The 27,799-nt window shown below is 36.7% G+C and overlaps 1 protein-coding gene across 14 annotated transcripts in view; it reads right to left on the minus strand.

Annotated features, from left to right (window-relative positions):
- DMD (dystrophin) overlaps nucleotides 1-27,799 on the minus strand; it is a 2,398,628-nt gene that overhangs the window by 1,644,382 nt on the left and 726,447 nt on the right. For 13 of the 14 annotated variants that reach the window (XM_055081921.1, XM_055081920.1, XM_028482834.2 and 10 more), the window contains 2 exons: nucleotides 22,552-22,733; nucleotides 21,172-21,303 (listed from right to left, as the gene is read on the minus strand). In XM_055081921.1, the coding sequence (XP_054937896.1) occupies nucleotides 21,172-21,303; nucleotides 22,552-22,733 (314 nt within the window). The remainder of the gene's footprint in view (nucleotides 1-21,171; nucleotides 21,304-22,551; nucleotides 22,734-27,799) is intronic. The other variant, XM_055081919.1, reaches the window with a different exon arrangement.

Here is a 27,799-nt window from a genome sequence, read left to right on the forward strand (position 1 = left end):
GTGTTTCTCCTTGGATTTATCCTGTATGGGACTCTCTGTGCTTCCTGGACTTGATTAACTATTTCCTTTCCCATATTAGGGAGGTTTTCAACTATAATCTCTTCAAATATTTTGTCAATCCCTTCTTTTTCTCTTCTTCTTCTGGGACCCCTATAATTCGAATGTTGGTGCGTTTAATGTTGTCTCAGACGTCTCTGAGACTGTCCTCAGTTCCTTTCATTCTTTTTTCTTTGTTCTGCTCTGCAGTAGTTATTTCCACTATTTTTTCTTACAGGTCACTTATCCGTTCTTCTGCCTCAGTTATTCTGCTATTGATCCCTTCTAGAGTATTTTTAATTTCATTTATTGTGTTGTTCATCGTTGTTTCCTCTTTAGTTCTCCTAGGTCCTTGTTAAATGTTTCTTGCATTTTCTCTATTCTATTTCCAAGATTTTGCATCATTTTTACTATCATTATTCTGAATTCTTTTTCAGGTAGACTGCCTCTTTCCTCTTCATTTGTTAGGTCTGGTGTGTTTTTACCTTGCTCCTTCATCTGCTGTGTATTTCTCTGTCGTCTCATTTTGCTTACTTATTGTGTTTGGGGTCTCCTTTTCACAGGCTACAGGTACGTAGTTCCCGTTGGTTTTGGTGTCTGCCCCCAGTGGCTAAGGTTGGTTCAGTGGTTTGTGTAGGCTTCCTGGTGGAGGGGACTAGTGTCTGTATTCTGGTGGATGAGGCTGGATCTTGTCTTACTGGTGGGAAGGTCCACATCTGGTGGTGTGTCTTGGGGTGTCTGTACCCTTATTATGATTTTAGGCAGCCTCTCTGCTAATGGGTGTGATTGTGTTCTGTCTTGCTATTTGTTTGGCATAGGGTATCCAGCACTTGTAGCTTGCTGGTCTTTGAGTGAAGCTGGGTGTTGGTGTTGAGATGGAGATCTCTGGGAGATTTTCGCCGTTTGATATTACGTGGAGCTGGGAGGTCTCTTGTGTACCAATGTCCTGAAGTTGGCTCTCCCACCTCAGAGGCACAGCACTGACTCCTGGCTGGAGCACTAAGAGCCTTTCATCCACACGGGTCAGCATAAAAGTGAGAAAAAGTAGAAAGAAAGCAAGCAAGAAAGAAAGAGGATAAAATAAAATAAAGTAATATAAAATAAAATAAAGTTATTAAAAAATAAAACACAATTATTAACAAAAAAGTTTTTTTAAAAAGTAAAACAAACAAAAAGGACGTAGAGAACTCTAGGACAAATGGTGAAAGCAAAGCTAGAAAGACAAAATCTCATACAGAAGCATACACATACACACTCACAAAAAGAGGAAAAGAGGAAAAAATAATATATCTTGCTCTCAAAGTCCACCTCCTCAATTTGGGATGATTCGTTGTCTGTTCAGGTATTCCACAGATGCACGGTCCATCAAGTTGATTGTGGAGATTTAATCCACTGCTCCTGAGGCTGCTGGGAGAGATTTCCCTTTCTGTTTGTTAGCACAGCTCTTGGGATTCAGCTTTGGATTTGGCCCTGCCTCTGCGTGTAGGTCGCCTGAGGGCGGCGTCTGTTCTTCGCTCAGACAGGATGGGGTTAAAGGAGCAGCTGATTCGGGGACTCTGGCTCACTAAGGCAGGGGGGGAGGTAGGGGCACGGAGTGTGGGGGGAGCCTGCCGCAGCAGAGGCCCACATGACGTTGCACCAGCCTGAGGCGCTCCGTGTGTTCTCCCAGGTAAGTTGTCCCTGGATCACAGACCCTGGCAGTGGCGGGCTGCACAGGCTCCCGGGAGGGGCGGTGTGGATAGTAACCTGTGCTTGCACACAGGCTTCTTGGTGGTGGCAGCAGCAGCCTTAGCGTCTCATGCCCGTCTCTGGTGTCCACACAGATAGCTGCGGCTCACTCCCGTCTCTGGAGCTCCTTTAAGTAGCGGCTTAATCCCCTCTCCTCACGCACCAGGAAACAAAGAGGCAAGAAGAAGTCTATTGTCTCTTTGGCAGCTCCAGACTTTTCCGGACTCCCTCCTAGCTTGCCGTGGTGCACTAACCCCTTCAGGCTGTGTTCACGCAGCCAACCCCAGTCATCTCCCTGGGATCTGACCGAAGCCCGAGCCTCAGCTCCCAGCCCCTGTCCGTCCCAGCAGGTGAGCAGACAAGCCTCTCGGACTGGTGAGTGCTAGTCGGCACTGATCCTCTGTGCGGGAATCTCTCCGCTTTGCCCTCTGCACCCGTTGCTGCGCTCTCCTCCGTGGCTCCGAAGCTTCCCCCTCTGCCATCCACAGTTGCGCCTGCGAAGGACTTCCTAGTGTGTGGAAACCTTTCCTCCTTCACTGCTCGCTCCCACTGGTGCAGGTCCCGTCCCTATCCTTTTGTCTCTGTTTTTCCTTTTTTTCTTTTGCCCTACCCAGGTACGTGGGGAGTTTCTTGCATTTTGGGAGGTCTGAGGTCTTCTGCCAGCGTTCAGTGGGTGTTTTATAGGAGCAGTTCCACGTGTAGATGTATTTCTGATGTACCCGTGGGGAGGAAGGTGATCTCCACATCTTACTCTTCCGCCATCTTCCTCAACTCATACATAGATTTTTAACTTTTGACCGAAGGGTCGGTGTTCCTAACCCCCTCATTGTTTAAGAGTCATCTGTATTTCTTACTTTCATCATTGCCCTCATCAGATTATTGCCCTTAGATACATTTCTAGAGGTATGAACACAGGACTCAGATGTTACATATTTAAAAGTTTTGATTTACTAAAAAAATATGCTCCAGAAAAACATCAATTTATTCGGTTATAAACCCTTCATAATTCATGACATTTCCTGTTTCCTTATGCTCTGGAAAATTGTGGATATTATCATCTTTCTGACCTGCCTGTCCGGTAGGTAAAAATGACCTCATTTTTTAAAAATTGTATGTATTTCATTACTAGTTAGGTCGAATGTCTTTTCATATACTCACTGATATGTTGACTTTTTTTTTTTTCTTTTGTCATTTCTTGAATCATGTTCTTTGTGAATTTTCCTACTGAGGTGTTTTGCTTTTTCTTATTGATTTACTACTGTTATCTATACGTGAAGGCTATTAAAATTGTGTATAAGTTTTACAAATAATTTCCTAACTTATTATTTGACTTTCAAAGTTCTTTATGATTTTGCATGTATAATTCTAATCAATACATGATACAACAAGAACTGCCTTACTAAATACGTTCACCCACTCAATAAATAACTACTATAATCACAGAATGTGAAGCAATAGAAATAGTAAAATTTTTAAGAGCTTAATAGATATTTTCTTTCATATTCATTCCTGGCTTCTAGGATCAACTGGGCAATGAGCAATTAGTAAATTAATGGTAATACTACAGTCCTTTTGGCATACTTGTTCCTGAACTATTTGAGGACCAGGTAGTTAAAAAGCCTTTAATCGCCTGGTTCACATGAAAATTAAATGATGAAATAGAAGTAGAGGAATCCATGTGCACATCTTATTTCTAATTCCATTAGTGATCCAAAATTCCTCTTGAAATGACTTTTTGAGGTATTATACAGTAAATTTTAATGTTTCAGAAGAACTACATATCTCAGGAAGCAGATAATTGCCACTGGATTTAGCAATCTGACCCACAGTATAGAAATTTCTAGTTAAAACCCTCTTTTTTATAATGCTAATCTTTCAGCCAAAAATTTCCTTGGGACATGTTATAATGAAGATAAAATGTACTAAGATTTTAAATTAACCAGAGATCTCAGAGGACGCTAATAAACACATTCATAAATGTTTACTGTAAGTAAATTTTATTGTGAAGTAATCCTATTCTTATATGCAGCTCCCACAATAGGCATCATTATACCATGAATAACTGAACTAATAGAAAAAATAACTAATAGAAATAAATATTTAAAATATTAATCTTCCAAATCTGGATTTGATATATGTAAAAGAGGCACATGACTTTCTGTAACTGACCAGCAGGCAGATGATCTGGAAATAAAGTCACATAACCATACTGTCAACTCATCATTAATCCTTTCAACGATGATTTCTTTCCCCAACAGTTTAATTTACAACATTTTCATAGTTCAAAAATTGATGTCTCCATTCTTATCATAAGTTTTCCATGACCCAAAATACCTTCTATGAGTACTAATTGCATGTTGCTTTCACAATTACTCTATATTAATTACTACTAAATAAGATACCTCTTCAAAAGAATTTATTTTTTACATATACAAGCTTAAGGGAGTTTCAGTTAAAACAAAACATTTGCCAGTAGATTTGAGACCCAAAGACATCGAATTAACCATTATTTACCACACATTTACCTATGTTGCTCTGCAAGTTTGGTTAATATATATTGATTAACTTAGCATCATTCCATTTTTGCATTGATATTATTCATAGGTAAATCACAAACTAATATGTAGGGACATGTTCTGATGGAATTTTATAGCAGGGATTTTAAGAAATATACCCATATAAAATAAGGTTCCAACCAAGGTTATCATATATCTTAATTTTGATGTTACCACACTTTGAGCATGGTTTCATTAAAAAGTAGGGTTAAAAAGTTTAATTAAGGAATAATTATTAAAATATTAAAGTACTTTATGAAAAACAGATTGTTGTAAACAATACAATGAAAAACAGGAAATCACATTACTTAACAAATGTAGAGGGCTTCCCTGGTGGCCCAGTGGTTGGGGGTCCGCCTGCCGATGCAGGGGACGCGGGTTCGTGCCCCGGTCCGGGAGGAGCCCACATGCCGCGGAGCGGCTGGGCCCGTGAGCCACGGCCGCTGGGCCTGCGCGTCCGGGGCCTGCGCGCGGGAGAGTCCACAGCGGTGAGAGGCCCGCGTACCACAAAAAAAAAAAAAAAAAAAAAAAAAAAAAAATGTAGAAACTGGAGATTGTTCTGGAGAAAATGAAAAAACGAGGTGAACTTGCTTAAAATATTTAAAATCCTAGGACAGAAGTTCATATTTAGTATATTTCAAGATACCACCTACTGAATCCAGTATTTCTACTCTGTGGCCTGAGCTAAACAATTTGACATCTCTGGACTTCAGTTTTGTCACCTATAATACCCTCCATACTACATAATATATAAATTCTTCCCAAATGAATTTGAAATTTCACTTGGGTTGCAAAGCAACTGATTGATCTCCATTGCAGAACTTACTCTGTAATAATTATGGACAAAAACACTCTCAAACTTCTTAGTTAATCAGGAGCCTGGATATTTGAAGGTCTGTACAAGCTTACTTAAACCGAGTACAGTCACCAATAAGTAGAGTACTCATTATTGAACACCTGCTAGGCAGCATGCTAGCTACGTTTCTCAGCTGAGCACTGACTCTCATAAGAATCATGTAAATTGTGGCAGACTGTATTTTTCAAGATGAATACAACAAGATCTCCCATCCTACCTAACTCCTCTTACAATGTAACAATGACACTTCTCCATCAAGAGTTGGGTCTATGTTCCCTTCCCTTAAACATGGGTGGATCTATGACCATGGAGCAAATTACACTATGTGACTTCCAAGAATAAGCTACAAAAGGCAATACAGCTTCTGCTTGGTACTCTTTGGATCACTCGCTCTCGGAACCCAGCCAGCATTTTGTGAGAGAACACAAATTACATGGAAAGGCCACATGTGGGTGTTCCAGCCAACTACCCTGGCTAAAGTTCCAACAGAACCACCAGACTTGTTAGTGAAGGAGCCTTTGAGATGATTCCAGCCTCTGCTACTGTCTTATTGCAACTGCATGAGAAATCTCAAGCCCAGTTAACCCCCAGAAGAATGACAGATAATGACAAAAATGACTGTTATTTTTTTGTAAGCCCTTAAATTTTGAGGTGATTTGCTATGTGGCAATGAAAACTGCAGAACAAGATATGTACGACTATATTACAGAGGAGAGCCAAGAGAGAAACATGTGTATCACACAGCAAGTAAGAAGATGAATCAGAATTTTAACACACCTTTTTATGATATCATGCTTCCTCAAAGATTTATTTTATTTGCAAAAAAAGGTATTAAAATAAATGTCTGGCATTAATATTCTTTAAGAGGCCAAAAATAAGCTAAACAAGACATACTACATCCATTCTTCATGAAGAGTTCTGAAAAATATATTGACGATTACAGATAAGCTCACCTGCCCTTTTAAAAGACTGTTACGTAAACAGCTCAGCTTGGTTCCACCCAATAATTCTTTCAAACTTTATAAAGCCACTAGGCCCACAAAATGTAATGAACATGAAGTAAATGGGAACTTTCATATACCCTTGTTTTACGGAAATTCATTTTTTTTTTTTAATCATCCACAGCTAACATCTGGAGCTATCGCTGGTATCAAAAGAGAGATGGGAAAAGTCAGGTTCCAGCACGGGAGGTTAAACTATCTATCGTCTTTCCCAGAAACTCCAACTATCTTTGCCAAAGATAAAAATGGAATTTTTTTAATTTTTATTTTTTTTTAATTTTAAGTTTAAATCATAATTTATAAATATGATACCAAATGCAGGAAAGTTGACCTGCATTATTAGATACATTTCTTCATCCTTAAACACTTATTTAGAGCCTATTGTATAGAAGAGTGAAGGCTTTTTTCATGTATGCTAAGTGCTAATTATTTTAGCCACCATGTAAAGCAGAAATCATCTCCATTTTAGAGATGAGAAAATAGAGTCATGGAGAGAAAATGGTATATCAAGTCCCACAGAGAGTTATTAAAATAATAGAGCTGGAGTTTGAAGGAGATTAGTTTCCTCTTGCCTTCCAGATTTCAGCTCAAGAGAAGGTTCAACTGATACTTTCAGCTATAGAATAGTCCTTTACCCTTAACAGTTCCATTATTTTTAAAAATTCCAGTTCTTGTTTCTTTATTTCACAGTGACAAAAATGACTTATAGTCATTTTAATTTGATTCTTTTTTAACATTTTGGTCTCCTTCCCCATCTATATATTAAGCTTCATGAAAACATTTCCATGCTGTTCATGGAAAGACTTTCAGGAACCAGAAGAGTTCTAGTATATAGTCTGTGCTCAATACATGCTCATTAAGTAAACGAATAAAATCTACACCTCTAACTTTAGGATGTCTGACTCAAAACTCTGACTGTAAATATAAGAATTCTGTGTACCTGACATTGAAAAATTTGAGAACACTTCAGCTGGTGTAACTTAGCCAGGTGGGTTTCTTTTTCCCTTCTTCTATTTTTTAGATTAAAAAATGGAAGGGTAAGAGTGTATTTATTCAAAGTAATATTGTTACCTCTATTCTTTCTGATGTTCCATCCATTTCAAAATTCTGCTTGGAAATTTTCAGTGCACCGATCTTTAGAGCTGAGCTCAAACCTGACAATACTCTTTCTAGGTCACTTGTTCAGTCACATCAGAAAGTATAAAAGCTTCCATGGAGCAGATCAATGGGTGCTTTTAATCTAAGTAGAGCTCCCCACTGGCTGGCTTTGCACCCCGTGTGCCAATTCTTCTACCCAATCTGCGTTCAGTCTGAGGGACAAGTTGTGTTGGGAGGGGCCAATGGCAGAGACAGAGTAAAGAAACCCCTGCCCCTACCTCCTCCCAACAGGAACACTGGGCCTAAAATCACCTACAAGTGTTTTTTTTCTGCTTTAGAAGGAAGCACCGCTATATTCCACTTTGCATGGTTCCAAGACTATTTCTCAGCAACCTCAGAACTAAAGAGTACATCCTTTACCTTACAATTTTGTATCTGGTATATTAACTCAGGAAATTGCCAAACTCTACACCGGTTCTGATTCAAAAGTTTATTTATAAATCACTTTGGAACCCAAATTCTATTTTCCCATAGAAGAACTGATAAAAATATGATAATGTCCTCAGATCAAAACACAAAATTTCATTTAACACCTGATTTATTTAAAGTAGTAATCATGATATCGGTGCCAGTTTTTGAGAACCTACACTGCGCTTATGCCATGGAAGGTTCCTCGTATAATTCAATTTACTTAATCCTCCTAACAGCTCTATGAGTTAGATATAACTATCATAACACACATGAGGAAACTGAGGTCCGGAAAGGGCAAGAATCTCTGTCAAGGCCACATAGCTAGAAAGTGGCAAAGCTGGAACGTAAACCTAAGCCTCTCTGATGCCAAACTTTGGGCTCCCTCCTCTTTGCTCAACTAGTGCTTTCCTTCTCAAGAAGTGATGCTTCTATGGGTAAAAGTGGTTTCATTTTGAGGTTTCATAAATGACTGTTTCCCTGCTTTTGGAGTATCAAGTGCATATCTTTATCTCAACTAGCTTCCAGGTAATAGTGCAATTTCTGGACTTGGACAAAAATTCCATCAAGCCCTGGGTTACTTTAACATAAACTTCTGACTGCCTACAAAACATCTCTTTTCTTCTCTATGTCCTAATAGAACCTGCTTTGATTCAGGAATCACTGTTCCATTTGGCTATATGATTCAAGGATGGCTGACTTTTGATTGGTTTAAGCCAGTCATGATAGTATGTTCTGTTTCCCCTTATTGGTTTAGGCAATGAGGATGTGAGGTAATCCTGTCCAATAAAATGCAAGAGAAATATGCTAGGGAGCTTCTTGGAAATGCTTCCTCATTCTTAAAAGAGGCATACATTTAGATTATGATATACATGTATTAATCTATATATGGTTTCAACAACTGAGTAGCTTCTGGGGAGAAAATTAAAATTGTTCTCAACTTTCCAATTTGCACCAGTTTTAGTAGGATCAAAGTTTTAAAAAGAGAACTAGAAGAAACCATGGGAGAATCTTTTTTGAGCACCCTTTCAATAGCAGTCATTTATAAACATGACCTCCCCTGCCAACAAAGTCATTAAAGATTAAAGAATTTCAAACAACATAAAATAACATTCTGAATGGAGAAAAACACCAAAAATTCAAAAGACAAGTACCAAACTGAAAATTATTTGTATTCCATGTCACAAAAAATGGCCAATGCATTTAATATATAAATAAGTCCTGCAAACTGATAAGAACAGATATTATTCCAATTGATAAAAATTGGGAAACATGACAATTTCCCAGAAAAAGAAATCCTACTTGTTCTTAAACACATGTAAAGATGCTCAGTCTCTCTCTCTCACAGTAAGAAAAACTGCAAATACTTGAAATTTCACACACACACATAAGGGAGGGCAAGGATGAGAATATTTAATTTTAATTGACTTTTATCCTTTTTATTTTTCAATCATATTCAGGCATATCCTGTAGCAAAAAAAAAGTTAAATAAAATTGATACATAGAACTTCTGCTGAGACTACTTCCTTCAATTTATCATTCAACTCCTGAAACATGCCATTTAGTGTGAGGCAGAGGATCCTTGTGCAGATGTGAGAGGGTGTGCAGATTGGTATGTATGCATGAAAGAGAGAAAGAGCAAGAGGCAAGAAGAAGGAGGAGGAAGTAAAATAATTGAACAGCATAATTTAAAGACATGCTCTAAGGCAAGAGCTGCATGTAAGGAGGATTGTATAAAGGAAGAGGGTCATAGATAAGATTGACAAGGTTTGCCAGATTAGATAAAGTTGAAAACCACACTGACAGGAAGGAAAATGTGCTAGAAATAATCCACAGTAGCAATGGGTAGGAATTAAGAACCAATTAGGCATGAGGGAGTTCAGGGAGGAGTCACACATGGCTAGATGGGTTCAAGCCTGGGTGAGAATAAATGTCAGAAGAGACACTTGGCCCCATGGGCCAAGCTGAGGTCAGCTTTAAATATGTTGAACTTGAGGTTATGGTAAGACATCTGTGCATGGAAACTACTAGCCAGTAGGCAGATGAAAACTGTAGAACTGGACCATTTCAGGGGTAGGGCCGAAACGCTGAGAAGCATGAATTGTGTCTGAACAGACACAAACATTGAGGGCATGAGCACACTTTGTATGATGGGCACTTCCTTTTGTTCTAGTTTGTGAGCACCTAAATGCCATTTTTAGCTCTACAGTGTTATCCACTGTATCTCCATCTAACCATATACTTCATAAATACTTGTCATCTAAAATATATAAAGATACCTGTTTTTCTTAACTTCAACTTTAATTATTTTGAAAAGACCCATAAGTATGTTTTTTTTTTCTATTTTTCCCCTTTGTTATTAGAAGAGCCAATTTTATGGTTTGTGTGTAATTACTACTTTTGCAATGTTTTACAGATTTTTGTAATAGAGAGGCTGTTTCTCTGTAGTGTTTCTACATACTTTATGTTTAGTATCTCTACTTTAAATGTTCAATTGCTTATCTCACAAATGCACAAATAATTATTTACCTGTCCTACTGGTGACAGGCAGACTCCCAGGAGGTAGACGGCTATTGTTCATCAGGCAAAGAGGAAGAAGAGAAAGATTTTTCTTCCCAAATGCTTTCCAGCAGTTATAAGTATTAGAAGACTAAGGATAATGGTGATGAAAAAGGAAAAGAGCCTCTGGCTGATCTGGCTGGGAGTTTCAAATAGCGAAGCATCAAAACTCTACTGGAAGGCATGACACCTGCTTTGAGTCCCAGTTCTGCCAGTTACTTGCTGCTTACACAAAACCTTCACTCCATTAAAATTCCTCCTATGTTAAAATGAGCCTAATAAGATCATTCCACAGGTTTATTGCACTGGTCAAATGAGATATGTATTCAAACGGCTTTTAAAAACTGCAAATGTTAGATAAAGAAGAGAGGTGCTTCTTTTTTGCTCTGGCAAGATTGAGAGGGATGTGATTCCCTTTTATTCTTATAAAATTATAAGAGTATAGGCAACGTATGGATAACTTTCCAAAGCCTGATTCCTTTACTTTGTGAGCTTCTTAGAGAGCAGAAGACATTATTTGGGGCTCAAATAGTTTATTAAATGAATGCGGGCATCTGTGCCCTAAGCTGTGCAAGGAACACAAAGATGTGCCTTCATAGGCAGAAATACAGGTATGTCCTTATTTGTTTCTTTATTTTTCTTCCACGTTGTTTCCAGCATAAGGGTGCTTTCCCAATGTCTCTAGAAGAAGGATGAGGCTCATGTGCAGTTAACACAAGAGGAAGGGAACAACCTGATACTTCAGGGCACCTTGGAAAAACCATGTGATACCAGTCTTATTGTTAGCTTACAGGTAATGGATGCCCTCCTAATATCTGCATCCCAAGGTATTAGACAGTAGCAGCCAGAAAAACACCCCCTCAAAGATGTCCATGTCCTAATACCTGGAACATATGAATATGTTACATTATATGGCAATGAAGAATTAAGGTTGCAGATGAAATTAAGTTTGCTGATCAGCTAGCCTTAAGATAGACAGTTTCTTATGTTATCCAGGTAGGCCCTATGTATTCAGGAATCCTTAAAAGTGGAAGAGAGAGGCAGAAGAGTAGGTCAAAGGGATGTGATAAGAGAGACTCAACTTGCCCTTGTTATCTTTGAAGATGTCAGGGGTCATGATCCAGGGAATGTGGACAGCCTTTAAAAGCTGGAAAACACAAGGAAATGTAATCTCCCTTAGAGCCTCCAGTAGGAAAGCAGTCCTGCTGACACCTTTTTATAGCCCAGTGAGAACCATGATGAACTTCTAAACCATAATAAATAATAATACAGTTGTGTTGTTTTAAGCCACTAAATTTGTGATTTGTTACAGCCACAGGAAAACTAATATATCGATTCATACATAATCAGTTAGAAGAGTGGCTTCATCCAAGAGATATAGGCTTTTGTCCACGTGAACATAAATGATTCAGTGTAACTTTATTATGTGTCACAATGCAGTTAGCTCTTCACTTTCATTCTCTCTTGAACCCACCCCAATCAGCAACACCTCCAAAAAAACACACTCCACCGAAATTGCTCTTATCAAAGCAAATATCAGCTAGAGTTAGCATATAACTTATTGGCCAAAATGGGACAGAGAAAGAATAGAGGTGTTTAGAGAGTGAATAGAGGTGCTATTAGTAAATCCACGGTGATAACTGCTATATGTCAAGATTTCCCAGGGGGCTTATCCCACTGACATTTCACTGGTTAATTTTCAACACTAATGTTACTTGAACTAATCAGCAATACTTAATGCTGTTAAACACTCTTCTCTCCCTGAAACACTTTCTCCTCCTGGCTTCTACAATACCACACACTCCCCCTTTTCATCTCCTCTTTCTAGCAATCCTTTTTATCCCATTTGCTGATTCCTTCTCATCTCTAAGCCTTAGGTGATCTCATCCAGGTGACTTTTTTTCTTAGGTGATCTCAGCCAGGTCAATGGATTTAAATACTATCTATGCTGTTGATGACTTCCAAATTACTTATCCTCAACTCTGATCTTAGAACCCCAGCTTTATGTATCTTCAAGTCTCATAAGCATCTCAAGATTAATAATGTTCAATGTGATACACTGCATTAACAAAATAAAGTTTAAAAATCATATGATCGTCTCAGTAGATGCAGAAAAAGAATTTAACAAAATTCAATATCCACTCATGATAAAAACTCACCACAAAGTGGGTACAGAAGGAACTTAGCTCAACATAATAAAGACCATATATGACAAGCCCAGAGCCAAATATTTTCTCCCATTCTGTAGGCTGCCTTTTCATTTTATTGATGGTTTCCTTTGCCGTACAGAAGCTTTTTAGTTTGATGTAGTCTCACTTCTTTATTTTTGCTTTTGTTGCCTTTGGCTGTGGTGTCAGATCCAAAACATCATTGGCAAGACCGATGTCAAGGAGCTTACGGACTATGTTTTATTCTGGCAGTTTTATAGTTCCACGTGTTACATTCAAGTCTTTTATCCATTTTGAGTTGATTTTTATGTGTGGTGTAAGATAGTAGTCTAGTTTCATTCTTTTGCACATGCCTGTCTAGTTTTCCCAGCACCACGTAATGAAGAGACTGTCCTTTCCTCCTTGTATATTCTCAGCTCCTTTGTTGTAAATTAACTGACCATATATATATATATATATATATATATATATGGGTTTATTTCTGTTAAAATGTCCATATACCCAAAGCAATCAAGAAATTCAATGCAATCCCTAACAAAATTCCAATCGCATTTTTCATGAAAATAGAACAAACAATCCACAAAAGACACCAAATAGCCAAAGCAATCTTGAGAAAGAACAAAACTGGAGACATCAAGCTCCCTGATTTCAATTTATATTACAAAACTATAGTAATCAAAACAGCATGGTATTGGCATAAAAAACAGACACATAGATCAATGAAACAGAATAGTGAGCCCAGAAATAAACCCAATCCCTATCAAAATTCCAACCTCATTTTCACAGAAATAGAACAAACAATCCTCAAATTTGTATAGAACCACAAAAGACCCAAAATAGCCAAAGCTATTTGCAAGTCATATATCTGAAAAGGGATTAATATCCAAAATATATAAACAACTCATATAACTCAATAGCAAAAAAAACAAACAATCCATTTTAAAAATGGGCATAGGATCTAAATAGACAGTTTTTCAAAGAAGTCATAGGCAACAGGCACATGAAAAGATGCTCAACATCACTATTCATCAGGAAATGCAGATCAAAAGCACAATGAGATATCACCTCACACCTGTTAGAATGGCTATTATCAAAAAGACAAAAAATAACAAGTGTTGGTGAGGCTATGGAAAAAAAGGGAACCCTTGTGCACTGTTACTGTGAATTGAAATTGGTGCAGTCACTATGGAAAACAGTACGGAGGTTCCTCAAAAAATTAAAAATAGAACTACCATATAATGCAGCAATTCCTCTTCCAGGTATTTAGCCAAAGAAAACAAAAAATTACTTCAAAAAAGAGGTTTGCATCACCATGTGCACTGCAGCATTATTCACAATAGCCAAGAAATGGAAACAATCTAAGTGTACATCGATGGATGAATGCATAGAGAAAAATGTGACACAAAGACACACTCACATACATACATACACACACAATGGAATATTATTCAGCCATAAAAAAGAATGAAATCTTGCTATTTGCAACAACAAGGAGGGACCCTGTGGGCATTCTGCTAAATGAAATAAGTCAACAAGAGAAATACCATATGATCTCACTGATAAGTGGAATCATAGATACAGAAAACAAATTGGTGGTTGCCAGAGGCAGGGGGTATAGGGTGGGCAAAATGGGTGAAGGGGGTCAAAAGGTACCAACTTCCAGTTAAAATATAAATAAATAATGGGGATGTAACGTACAGCACAGCAACTATGGTTATGTGATACCGTATTGCATATCTGAAAGTTGTTAAGAAGGTAAATTTTAAAAGTTCTCATCCCAAGGAAAAAAAAATCTGTAACTATGTATGGTGACAGAGGTTAACTAGACTTACTATGGTGATCATTTCACAACATATACAAATATAGAATCATTATGCTGTACACCTGAAATATGTCATTTATACTTCAACTTAAAAAAAAATTTTAAGAGATTAACATGTTCAAAACTGAGCTTCTAACCTTACTCCCAAACCTGCTCCTCCTATAGTCTATCCTATTTTGGTTGGCGGCCAACTCCATTCTTCCTATTGTTTAAACAAAAACCTTGCAGTAATCCTTGGTTTCTCGAATTCTTTCATAACTCACACCTACTATGTCATATGGAGCATGATCTTGATGAAATGGTGGCCTCCAATTCTGCTACTAGGTATGCCATCCCAGAGAGCATGAAACAGAAAGGCTCACCAACGAAATTAATATGTTCAAATCCCAACATTTATTAAATCATTTTAAGGCATACGGAGAGAAGCAAGGTGAAACAGATGAAAGGTGTAATGCAATTAGGATAAGGTCAAACAGAAGAACCACCACGCTATTTAAATCTTGGGTTATACAATATCCATACGTTTTGCTGTATCAGCCTTCCCCGTTGATGGTGTGGTGGACAGAACCAGAGGTGAGATTTGAGCAAGGCACATTCTTAGGACAGAATGTACCTAACATGACCACATACACTTGCTCTACTGGAAAGATGCAGGGGCAAGTATAGCTGACCTATAGCTGTAGCTCATCAGTTAGTCTGCTAAACAGTTATAGGATTTATTTGCATTTTTTATGTAGAGCACTTGGGAGGCCATAAGACATAGTGAGTATCATTAATCAGTGGCCAATTTAGGAATGATGAAGCTGCCAGCCCAGAGGTGATATCATCATACCTTATTATTTGGTCTTTTCATCTCTTTCCATCCATAAACAATATTCTTGTGTATTTCACTATTTATTCCATCTTTTTTTTTTTTTTTTTTTTTTTGCGGTACGCAGGACTCTCACTGTTGTGGCCTCTCCCGTTGCTGAGCACAGGCTCCGGACGCGCAGGCTCAGCGGCTATGGCTCACGGGCCCAGCCGCTCCGCGGCATGTGGGCACGAACCCTCGTCCCCTGCATCGGCAGGCGGACTCTCAACCACTGTGCCACCAGGGAAGCCCCCCTCCATCTATTTTTAACATGTGTAATAGGTCAAGTTACTATCTAAAGCTGACACACATTTTGACCTCTGCCTATGTCTCACTAGCTATTTGCTCTTCATCAGCTAAATTTAACACACAGGTTTCACTTATATTTCATAAGCTATTATTGAATAGTTTATTTACACTCTAAGTTCAATGCCTCTTGGAAGTATCATCTATCATCTTTGTTTTCTTATGACACAGTTAAATATTCTCAAAAAATACAGCTAACCCGTGTTCCACATTGAATTGGCAAACCCTGTAGGTTATCCAAAACATATCCAGAATTCAATTACTATGCATCATTCTCACTGATAGAACCATTATGAAAAACAATATGGACATTTCTCAAAAATTAAAAAATAGAACTACCATATGATCCAGCAATTCCACTTCTCAGTACACATCCAAAGGAAACTGAAAACAGTATCCCAAAGACACGTCTGCACTCCCATGTTCATTGCAGCATTATTCACAATAATGAATTGAAAACAAACCTAAATGTTGGCCAATAGATGAATGAATAAAGAAAACGTGGTGTGTGTGTGTGTGTGTGTGTGTGTGTCTGTATACACACAAACACATATATACATACAATAAAATACTATTCAGCCTTTAAAAGGAAGGAAATTCTGGCATTTGAGACAACATGGATGAACCTAGAGGACATCATGCTAAATGAAATAAGCTAGATACAGAAAGACAAATATTGCATGATCTCATTATCTCATTATATGTTGAATCTTTAAAAAAAAAAAAGCCAAACTCATAGAAACAATGAATGAATAAAGAAAACGTGGTGTGTGTGTGTGTGTGTGTGTGTGTGTGTCTGTATACACACAAACACATATATACATACAATAAAATACTATTCAGCCTTTAAAAGGAAGGAAATTCTGGCATTTGAGACAACATGGATGAACCTAGAGGACATCATGCTAAATGAAATAAGCTAGATACAGAAAGACAAATATTGCATGATCTCATTATCTCATTATATGTTGAATCTTTAAAAAAAAAAAAGCCAAACTCATAGAAACAGAGAGTAGAATGGTGGTTCACCAGGAGCTGGAAGGAGGGAGTCATGGGGAGTTATTTTTTTAATGGATACAGAGTTTCCATTTTGCAAGATGAAAAGAATTCTGGAGATAGATGTTGGTGATGGTTAGACAATTTTATGAATGTACTGAATTCCACTGAACTGTACACTTACAAATGGTTAAAACGTTGACTTTTACATTATGTGTATTTGACCACAATAAAAAAAATGGGGGGGGGGGAATCATCCAAATCCAAGCCTCTGTCATATCCTGCCTGGATTACTGCAATAACATTCTAACTAGTCTCCTTCTTTCCATCCTTATTCCTTTGGTCTATTCTCCACAAAGCAGCCATGATGAAATAATGTGAGTTTATGTCATTCCTCCAATAGCTTTCTACCTCATTGGTAATAAAAAGCTAAGTCTTCACCATTACTTACAAAACTCTATGTGATCTGGTCCACTACTACAGCTCAGACACCATCTCCTAGCACTGTGCCCCTAACCTGTACCTTTCCTTGAAGAGTCCAAATAAATATCCCCACAACTCAGGGCTTTTGTACTATCTGTATTTCTTCCTCATGCATTTGTCTTCCCAAAGGTACCCATACCTCTTTCCAGTCTTTACTCAATATTTACTTTCTTAATGAATCCTTCTCTGACCACCCAAAGTGATATTTTAACTTTTCTCCACCATGTACTGCATATTCCACCTTCCTCTTTTATTTATTTTTTCTTTTTAGCATTTACTATTTTACTTACTACTAAATTTTACTTTACTTAATGCATGTTATTTTCATATTATTTGAAATGTTATTTTACTTATTTATACTTGTTCATACTATGATTCTCCCATGAGCACATTAAGGCAGGAATTATTTTGTGTATTTGTTTACTAATGTGTCTTTTGATCCTATAATAATACCTGGCACATAGTAGATGATTAATAAATAAGTGTAAAATGATTACATAAATTAATATTACTCCATGTGTGAGAATCATAGTAGAGAAAATTCAGTGGTAGTTAGTGTAATTAACATGGGCTTGGAGTCAGATAAATCTGAACTTAAATTCAGGCTCTGCCACTTATTGGTTAGGCCTTGAAATCTGGATTAAATTGGCCAATTTGAAAAGGAGATATAAGTCATTCTAGTCTGAAAGAACCATAAAAGCTAAGAAAAGAAACTGCTTGGCACTTGTGCAGGAGAGAAAGTGACTTAATTTGGTTGGAGTAAAGAAAACATAAAATAGATTAGTGTGAAATAAGCATGAAAATATAAATTGTTAATAGATCATGGAGCTTACTGATGAAATTTGGGAGAGTCGAGTTATTATAAAGGCAAAAGGAAGTGAAGAAAGTTCTGTGAATTATGTTATTAAAGCTGTTAATAAGAAAACCTAATATGATTTAGAGGGGACTAAGCTAAAAAGAGTGATATTGATTGCAAAGCTATTTCTGTAATCTAGAAGACATGTAGTGAGAGCCTGAATCAGAGGGCATTTATGAATACTGAGGGAACATAACTTAATGGAGAAATGCTGTGAAGAAAGAATTGACAATACATATTTCATTATTGCATACCAGATCACTACAGAGGCAAAAGAGTATGTCACATATTTAAGTCTCAAACACCCCCATTTATATAACAAAAAGGACAACAAACAGGTTTGTGAGCAATGAAACAAGGTTCACTTCAGGACATAGGAGGTTTGAGAAATCAGTGGACATCAAGGTATAGATACATACCAAAGAGCTGAAAATGAGGCTGTAACTCAAGAGAGATTGGAAGTGGTGAAAACATAAATACAATGATCATGGGCATACAGCTTCAAGTCAAGAGATTAAATCATATTGACCACAGAGAGCGTATACAAAAAAGAAGGTCAAAGGATCTCACATGAGACTCCTATGCTAAGGGAGTTGGAAGAGGAGGAAGAGCCAGATAATGAAAGAGACACAGGACAGTTAGAGGAGGAGAAGGAGCTGGTAAGTCTAGAGGCTATAGGAAAAGTACTTCAGTGACGGTACAAAGCCTGAGAGGTGATAAAAGACATTGGATTTGGTGACCAAGTATAATTATTTGCTGAACAAATAAACAAATGTATAAAGCATAAACTACAAAAAATGGTCAGTGAAAGAAAATGTCACATAATAGTACATTAACAAGATAAAATGGAGTGGTGTGTTTGGACAGAGGAGGTGTGCCTACAGGAGTTTTGGCTAGGATGAGGTGCCAGGAGAAAGAGAGAAATGGAAAGTGAAAAAGATATTGGGGATGTTTGATATTAGATTAGGAGTAGAATGAGAGGCATGATCCAAGTCATAAAAATAGGAATTCAGTGTAACTATAAAAAGGATGTCCTCCATTGAAGAATGGGTGGTAGTTAAGTGAAACAATGAAGGAAAAGTTAGGGTTCACACCAGAGAGTATTGCTTCTTGGTAAATTATGAGAAAAACTGATTTATAGGCAGAGATCCTGAGATAGGTCAGATTACTTCACCTCAACACGTTCACAAACTGCAATGACTATAAATCAGATTTTCTAAGTTGGGACAGATGGGGATACTTAATGTTTCTAAGATACTAGGAACTTTTACAATAATTTAGGCATTTTATGTTTCCCATAGGGAACAGTCACCCACATGGCTCTCTCCTCTGTTATGGAAAACTGCACCCTTACTTATAGACCACCAAGTAAACACTTGAATGAAACCCTCTAATGGAACCCAATCTGGCCAATCATTAGAAGTAGATCATATATAACCTGTAGGGGGCAGTACAGGCTCAGCCCCTCTGAGAAACTCTAGAAAAAATTTTCTCAGTAAATAGTTCAGACACACATTTATCAAACCTAACTATGTGTAACACCATCTTCTGATGTGCTTCCTTTAGAAACAGGCAAGATATATCATTCCTCACCAATTGTGATTCATGTTTTTTCTTTTCTAAAGGATAACAATAGGTTTATTTCAATGGCTTATATTAAGTTAAAACAGACATGTGAACTGCTCAATATTTTATGATATATTACATATTTTGTAATATTTAGTGAACAAATACACTCTAGCAAAATTAAGTCCATTTAAAATTACTTCATTAAGGAGTCATACCTGAACAATGCCTTAATGAGATGGTAATGAGGTAAAAATGTGCTGCCAGAATAGGCATTGGAGAAAACCTTCTGGAAAAGGCAGCTCAATAAAGTGAAAATAAGGGGGAAAAATACTTCTCTCTTTGTCTTGGCTAAGACTTCTTTATTTTAGGAAGTACAACACCTATTAAGTCTTGGAAGTTTCAATTGGAGGATGGTGATTTAAAAAAAAAAAAAGCCTAAAGAGTCAGGAAGAGTCAGGAGGGCGAGAGGGAGAGGGAGGAGGAGAAAGGAAAGGGTGGGTACACTTAAACTTAAAATGGAGATAAAAAATAGTACCTCCCACCTCTAAGAGTCATTATAAGGATTTTATTAGTTCATATAATGTATACACATAGCATATAGTTAACACTCAGTAATGTGTGGCAGAATTCTTTTTATTTACTGATAATGAAGAAACTGACTAGGTTTTTTGTTCAAGATTATACAACTTTGTGAAAATGTGGATGGGAATCTAATTGAAGATGAGGCTGAGTCACATAATCATTCTCACTCATCTCCTTTGTTCAACTTTGCAAGAAAACTAGCCAAGGATAAAGGGCATAACTATGCCCTGAAATATGTTCCCCTGGGGGAAGCTTTCAGTGTTAAAATTTTTCACTCATCAATTAACTGTGCCAAATAAATCACTAATTAAATACAACCACTATCTTAAAAAAAAATCGATGAGTCTCCAAAAATGTATACTTTTCTCCAATGGGATCAAGACGATAATTTCTAAATTCCCATTCACTGTGTAGCATTGAGAAAAGTCACTTCCTCAAGAACTCTTCAAATTGCTCTTCTAAGCAAAATAAATGAGATTTTCTTTTAAAGGGGAATTTTAGCAAATCCAGCAATTCTAGCACATGTCATTCCCATGCTCTAACATATACAAGGCTATAATTTCTTGTATATTTAGGTCTTCTACAACACTACAATAATGATGGAAAACGGTACTAAGAAGATTCATTATGTGGAAAATATTGAATGGTGCATAGAATCTGACCTGGTTTGAGTGTGACTTTCTTGTATAAATACTACAGAGCCTGCTATCAAGTTTAAATCGGCAAAATTAAAATCTATCATATGAAGAAGCTTACAGTTATATTTTTCTTAAATAGAATATAAATACATACTTACACAGTGAAAATATAATAAGGGCAATATATAGAGTATATATTTCCTTTAGGTATCAGATATCTAGAAAAATCTCCCCAAGTAATGTGACTAGTAAATTTCATCCATTTTCCCATTCTTTTAAATGACCTCTCTTTAATGAGCTTTGTGTTTTGGTTGGTAGCCTTTATAAAAACTAATCTTACAGGTAATTATATAATGAAAGTACATATCACTATTATAAGAATTCCCATTCATGAAGAATCAACATACATTAAACCTAGAGAGGTCTCAATAACAAAACAGCATCATGTGAAGTATCTAATACAACTGAGAACAATGAAACGGCTCCTGATGGCGGAGAAAAAAAAGGCACTGCAAACTTCAAACAAACAAAAACCATGTTAGGTTATCTTGGGTGAAGAAGTTCTTTGGTTTGGAGAACAGAGAGTAAATGTTGACAGACCTGTGAAGGAAATGGGCTCCGTGTGGGGTCAGAGGTGGTGACATAAGCAGCCTGTGTGTAGGCATAGCTCTTGAACCGAGGCTTAGGAGAGGAAGGAGTTCGTTCATAGCCCTGTGCTAGACTGACTGTGATCTGCAGAAGGGTTCGGGGGAGGGGGACAGAGAGGAGTAGGAGACAAGATAAGTAACCCTGTAAGGACTGCTTTCCAACACACTAGAAAAAACGAACGTTAAATGGAAACAGTGAGATGAAAAATTTAATCCTAAATATATATAAGTGATATTAGAAACTGGTACACTCCAAGAATTGTGGTGCTCAATGTCATGTTGGAGAACAGGTAAGGAAGAGAGGAGGATGGGATTTAACCATAAAGATTCCATCCTGACACACCTCCAGCACTAATATGGGATGCTGCTCTTCAAACTGGCAAAAACAAGCAACCCAAAGCAATTTTCTCTGAACCCAAAGTAAACAAAACCAGAATTCATCACGTCAATACCTTGGAAAGGACTGAAGCTTTCATAAGCTAAGTATAGAATTAGCTCAGTAGAGTGAGAATATTAGGCCTGAGAGCTTTCCACGCCTTCAGCAGAAATTTTGCTAAAGGCTTTTTTATCATTGTTTGTGTCAAAGAAAGTTAAGGAAAAAAACACCCTAAATATACACCGTTGGGAAGAAGAACTAGCAATGTAACAGAAGAGTCCCACTGGATTCTGTACAATAATATCATAAAAGTCTTTATCATATGTATTCTCTATTTAATTTTTATTTAAACTATTTTAAACTAATTTTATCTTATCAAAAATATTACCTTGAGTATGCAAAATTTGTTACTACATCAGCAAGTTGCCACTAAAAATAAGAAAACATTATTAAACAGAGTACTTGCCTCTGCTCTTGGTCTAGTTCTTCCTTTTTTTGCTCTAGTTGATGGAAAGTTTAATGTGTATATGAGTCTATCTTTTATTTTATTTCACTTTACACAACAGAAATGCAATGTAATCTGTGTCCCATATTCCTATAACATGGTGCATATAAAGAGCAGAGTATTTTAACAATGTGCCTAGAAAACAACATTATTGTCCATGATATCAGATGAAATTCAGGTTTACAGAGTCCTCTTCCTCTCTCTCCCTCTCTCTCTCTCCAAATACACACACACACACACACACACAGACACACACAGACACACACACACAAAGCTATATATACATATATTTTTGTACGTGTGTGTGTGAATATATATACATATATATACTATGCTATATATACACATATGTGTATCCATCCATAGACAATATAGATATGTGTGTATGATATCTAAAAATCCATATAAAACAGAAAATATCATTGATATTAGCTATTCTTTTGATCATTTACCTGTTGAGAATAGTGCATTTGATGATGTAATTGAAAATGTTCTTCTCTAGTAACTTTTGATGGCCTTGGCAACATCTCCACCTCCTGGATGGCTTCAATGCTCACTTGCTGAGGCAAAACTTGGAAGAGTGATGTGACGTACATTAAGATGGACTTCTTATCTGGATAAGTGGTGGCAACATCTGTAAGCACATTAACACCACACATCAATTTTTGGTTTCTATATTTGAGTGTCTAAAAGGGGAATGAACAAATCAATGTTACAGGAAGAAGACAGATTAATGAGCACTCAATTGTCCATGAATGTCCTCCAGAGACTAATTAGAACAGGATAATCAGGCCTAAAATGTCCTTCCAATTTGGCAGACCAATGAGATGAGCACTAAAGTTAATTTCTTTTCCTTGTTCACATAAAAACTTCATTCCGCAATACTTTCTCCTAAGTCAAATTGCCAAACTAGCCCATCTAAGGGAGTGGTTTTCATTAGATAAGAAACAAAAATAAAAGATTGCATCTTCCTTTCCATGGAAAGTTACAATAGCATGTCAATTAAAATGGTGCACTGGTAATGAAACAATTACACCAAAGAGCTTAATGCCCTGGCTTCCAGTAAAGAAAGCTTGCACCTCCTAATCAAATTTTTGCTGGTGATTAAGCACGTAAAGAGCAAAATAATGTCTCTGTGTTGAAATGAACCGTGTATTTCTACAATCAAAATAAAATAAAACAACTATATACCATAAGCATAATGATATGTAATATTCCTTAACTATATTAAAAATATTTCTTTACATTATGGTGCATCTGTTAAAGTCAGATGTCGCTTTCCTTCTTAAATGTTAGAGATAAATTTAAAAGTCCTTCACATAAAGTTGATCTGACATTATGTCCTTTACCACATCTAGAGAATGAAAGAAACCCAGCATTTCAAGTCAATAATAATTCTTAATAACACATATAATAAGTGGCATCTCCTTCAAAAGCTTCTTTTGCTACTTGGCATTACAATTTACCCACTGTACTCATTCCAGGGAACCAAATGCAAAAACAATCCTTTATGTGAAGAGTACCATTAATCCCAGAAGTGTTAAACATAAATCCTGGCAGGAGGCCAAGACAATTTAGCAGCAATGTGCCAGGCATTTTTCTTGCCATAAATTTATCCTAGCTCAGCTAGAATTAAAGATCTGTTTTAAGTTAAATATGTATATTCTGGTCAGGTGTTCTGTTTATAAGTTAAAAAGACAAGAGTCAAATTTCAAGTTACAAGCATAAAAGGAGGTTGAACACGTCACTTAACTCCATTCCTTTGCAAGTCACAGGAACATGATTAATCAGAACAACTATTTTTAAAGTATTTTTAAAAAGAGTTAAAGAGAAGCAAAAAGTTAGATAATGTTCCTTGGTCTGCTTCTATCCATGGTATAATACAGTCCTTCTTAATTTTTAATGTGCACATGAATCACCTGGGGATCTTTTAAAAATCAGAATCGGATTCAGTAGGTCGGGGTGGAGCATGAGGCTCTGCATTTCCAGCAAGCTCCCAGGTGACGCTGAAGCTGCTGACCTGAAGACCAAACTTTGAGCAACCAGGGTCGAAAAAAATGACACAGAAGCATGCTCTTATATTACCTTCTGCTTCATTGTTTTGCTTACTTGTTTTCAAAAGATACTTACTGGACACTTAAATGCATAAGGCTTAAAGGTACAAAGTTATTGATATATAATACATATTCTCTGCTGCCTATTATAATTTAATTATTAGCCAACAGATGGTGAAGATAATTTTTTGCAAATATTTTTTAGGAAAGAACTAAAGAACACCTTGTGAATAAGTACTGCCTTTCAAAAAAAAATCTTACTAACTTAGCTTTGAAATTCTAAAATCTACCTTTCATTTGATAATTGTTTTTCAAGTGTTCATTGTATGGCAGATACTATACTTCTTCACAATATATTTTTGAAACTCTAGAATGTTTTCTTCCTTCTCACTAGTAACTAGTCAGTTTTATCTGTAATGAGCAAAATTTAGAATTGTTTATTTTTTAGTGCATTAAATAAAACCATGCTGTGAGAAAGGCACTGAATTTTAAAAGGTTGTCTGTGTAAATAAAAAGTTCCATGACTATTTACTGCTATATTAGACATGTACATGTGTACGTCTGGCCTCAAATGCAAACCATGATCAAAATAAATAAAGGTAAAAATAGATCTAGCATTATTCTATTGCCCCAAGCAAATGTCAAAAATTGAAGCATATTTTATCTACATAAAAAATCTTTTGGATGAACGTGAATATTCATAAATATCAATCACTACAATCACTATTTGATCAAACTGTTTATATTTTTTCCCCAATCTATTACCATCCCACCCCAGAAGTTGTACAGGATTCAGCTGTACCAATAGGTAGAATCCAGTATTTCTTTTTGTTTTTACAAAAAGGAATTTAGATATTCTAAAATATGTTGTATTCCTTCCAAATACATTTACTAAAGACCTATTAAATTTTAAATATTTTAATAGATTATCCAGGAGATTAACAAGATAGAGAATCCATGCATTCTACTTACAGTTTGGAATAATAAAATAAATTAGAAGAACAAAATAATTGCACTGCTAAAGAGAATTTAAAATGTGTTCCTCTAATTGGCACAGCCAGTGCTTTAATATGTTCAGAAAAAGGAAGAAAGTAGACATTACTGGAGGATCAGAAAATTCTTTATGAATAGAAAACTGAAATAAATTTGTATAGCGTTTCATTAGGGGAAAACCTAAAGAAATGGGGAAAGGTATTCTAGGCAGTAGAAGAGCATGAGTAAAAGTGCAGAGGTAGGGACAGATTAGACATGTTCTGGGAAGAGCGCCTTTGGGTGTCTTAGCCACAGAGTTGAGAATAGTGATTAATAGGAAAAAATGGGAAGCTTGTATGTGGAACACTAAGAGATCATCAATAGCAAAGTAGTCAATTTGGCCTTAGTTAAATAGGTTGGAGAGAAACTAACTACTTTTGATCAAGACTGTGAAACCATTAAAATTTTTGCAAAGTAAAACCATTAAGTGCAGAATGGAATGGAGAAAAAAACTAGAGGCAAGCAGGAGGCTGGGACCCAATCCAGATGGAGAACTAAAATAGGCTGTGTAATGAAAACAAGGGGATGCATAATAGAAATTCTAAGACATCCCCAAAATAACTTCATTCAATTTCAAATCATTTACTCCACAGTCTTTGCAAATGCCTATATACAAAATCCTGTCCTAAGTCCTGGGGGTACAAAGATTAATAAACTGAAAATGAAATGGAGGAAGGAGGATTGAAGGAGGAAACTGCTTGTTCTGTAGCCATGGTAACAAGTAGCCACCAACACAAGTTTCAATCTCATTTAATCAATTAGCAATTACCTGCCTACGTGGTCTTGACCATGCTTCTGCAAGCCAAACAACAGCAACCCCTCCCTTCTGAAAGTCTGCCAATCAGAAGTGGACTTGCTCCAATGAACAAAATTCTGAATACAAACCAATTAACAGTGGTCTCACCTGAGTAACCAACCATGTTTCTAAAGGTGACATCAACCTACGCCGAAGTCTGAATGTTCATAAATCTCTTGACCCCTGGGTTTCCCCCCCAAACAAGAATTTAAGGAAGGTGAGAATGATGGGATGTGATTTCCTTTTTTTTTATTATAAGACATTAAAATATACAAATTGACAGAAGTTGGTGAACCCCCAAAATGAGAACTTAAAATTATATGAAAGTTATCTTTGCACTAAATACCCTATTATACAATGGGTTGATTGCCACAAAAGTTTAAATTAAAAATTTCTAATCCAATCTTTGAAACCAGTTCAGGATGGAAATGTTAAGAACTCATAATACTGCCAGAAAATGTTATTTTATGAACAATAACACTGATTCAGATGAGTGTTTCTACAGTCACCAGAAATTTAATATTGATGGCTATAAGGGAACAAATAAACCATTTAGGGAAATTGCATATTTTTCAAAGAAACTGAAGCCCACAGCAGTTTGATGGCAAGTTCAAAAGATAGTTCAAGTCAGAATTAGAACCCAGTCAGTGCCATCATACTTCTCAGTACCTTACCTTCATTTTTTTCAGAGAATGCTATCTCAGTGCATTTGAAAACCAAGTATCTCAAAGTCATTATCTAAATGATGACCCTGTAATCCATGTGGTTCCATTACCAAACATCACCTACACTCTCCATAATAGTAGTGATTTCTATTTCTAATAAGTGAGGTATAACACAGGTAAATACACATAAAAATGCAATTTCAGCAGTAATCAAAGAAATGTAACTTAAATAAAGATGGAAGTGTTTAATTATACTCCATGGCCTATCAAATTATCAAAGAATGACAAAAGGATAACAATGTTGCAGAAGTGTCAACAATTTGGCCAAACTCCTACTTTGCTCGAAGAGTATCAGTTGGTTCCAACGTTACGAAAAATATTTTGGCTATATCTAAAAGCAGTCATATTCAATGACCCAGTAATTTTCCTTCTAGGAATCCACCACAAGGAAATAATCAGAAATTTAAAAGAAGATTTATATAAACAATGTGAAATTGAAGCCCTCTTTACAATTAGAAAAGAAATATTTATCACACAAAAAAGAAAAAAATTCAGACCATTCCAAATTGCTTGACAGAAAACTAAAATCAGAAATGATCAAATATATAATTGTATGGGGACATACTGGGCCCTGAACCAAGACAGTGGAGTAGAAGGACGTGCTCTCACTCTCTCTTGCGAGAACACCAGAATCACAACTACCTGCTGGACGATGATCGACAGGAAGACACTGGAACTCACCAAAAAAGATGCCCCACATTCAAAGTCAAAGGAGAAGCCACAATGAGACAGTAGGAGGGGCGCAATCACAGTAAAATCGGGGAACATTAACACCTCACTTACACCACTGGAAAGATCATCCAAAATGAAAATAAAAAAGGAAACAGAAGCTTTAAATGACACAATAGTTCAGCAACGGGAGGAGGAATTCCTAGAGAATCAGACTCTGAAGCCTAGCAGGATTTGACTGAAGGACTTCGACAGGACTGGGGGAAACAGAGACTCCACGCTTGGAGGGCACTTTAAAATAAAGACTATTACAAGAGACAAAGGAGGACACTACATAATGATCAAGGGATCGATCCATGAAGAAGATATAACAATTGAAAATATTTATGCACCCAACATAGGAGCACCTCAATACATAAGGCAA

Source organism: Physeter macrocephalus, chromosome 21 (genome assembly GCF_002837175.3).
Source record: "Physeter macrocephalus isolate SW-GA chromosome 21, ASM283717v5, whole genome shotgun sequence".
In the NCBI taxonomy this organism is placed as follows: domain Eukaryota; kingdom Metazoa; phylum Chordata; class Mammalia; order Artiodactyla; family Physeteridae; genus Physeter; species Physeter macrocephalus.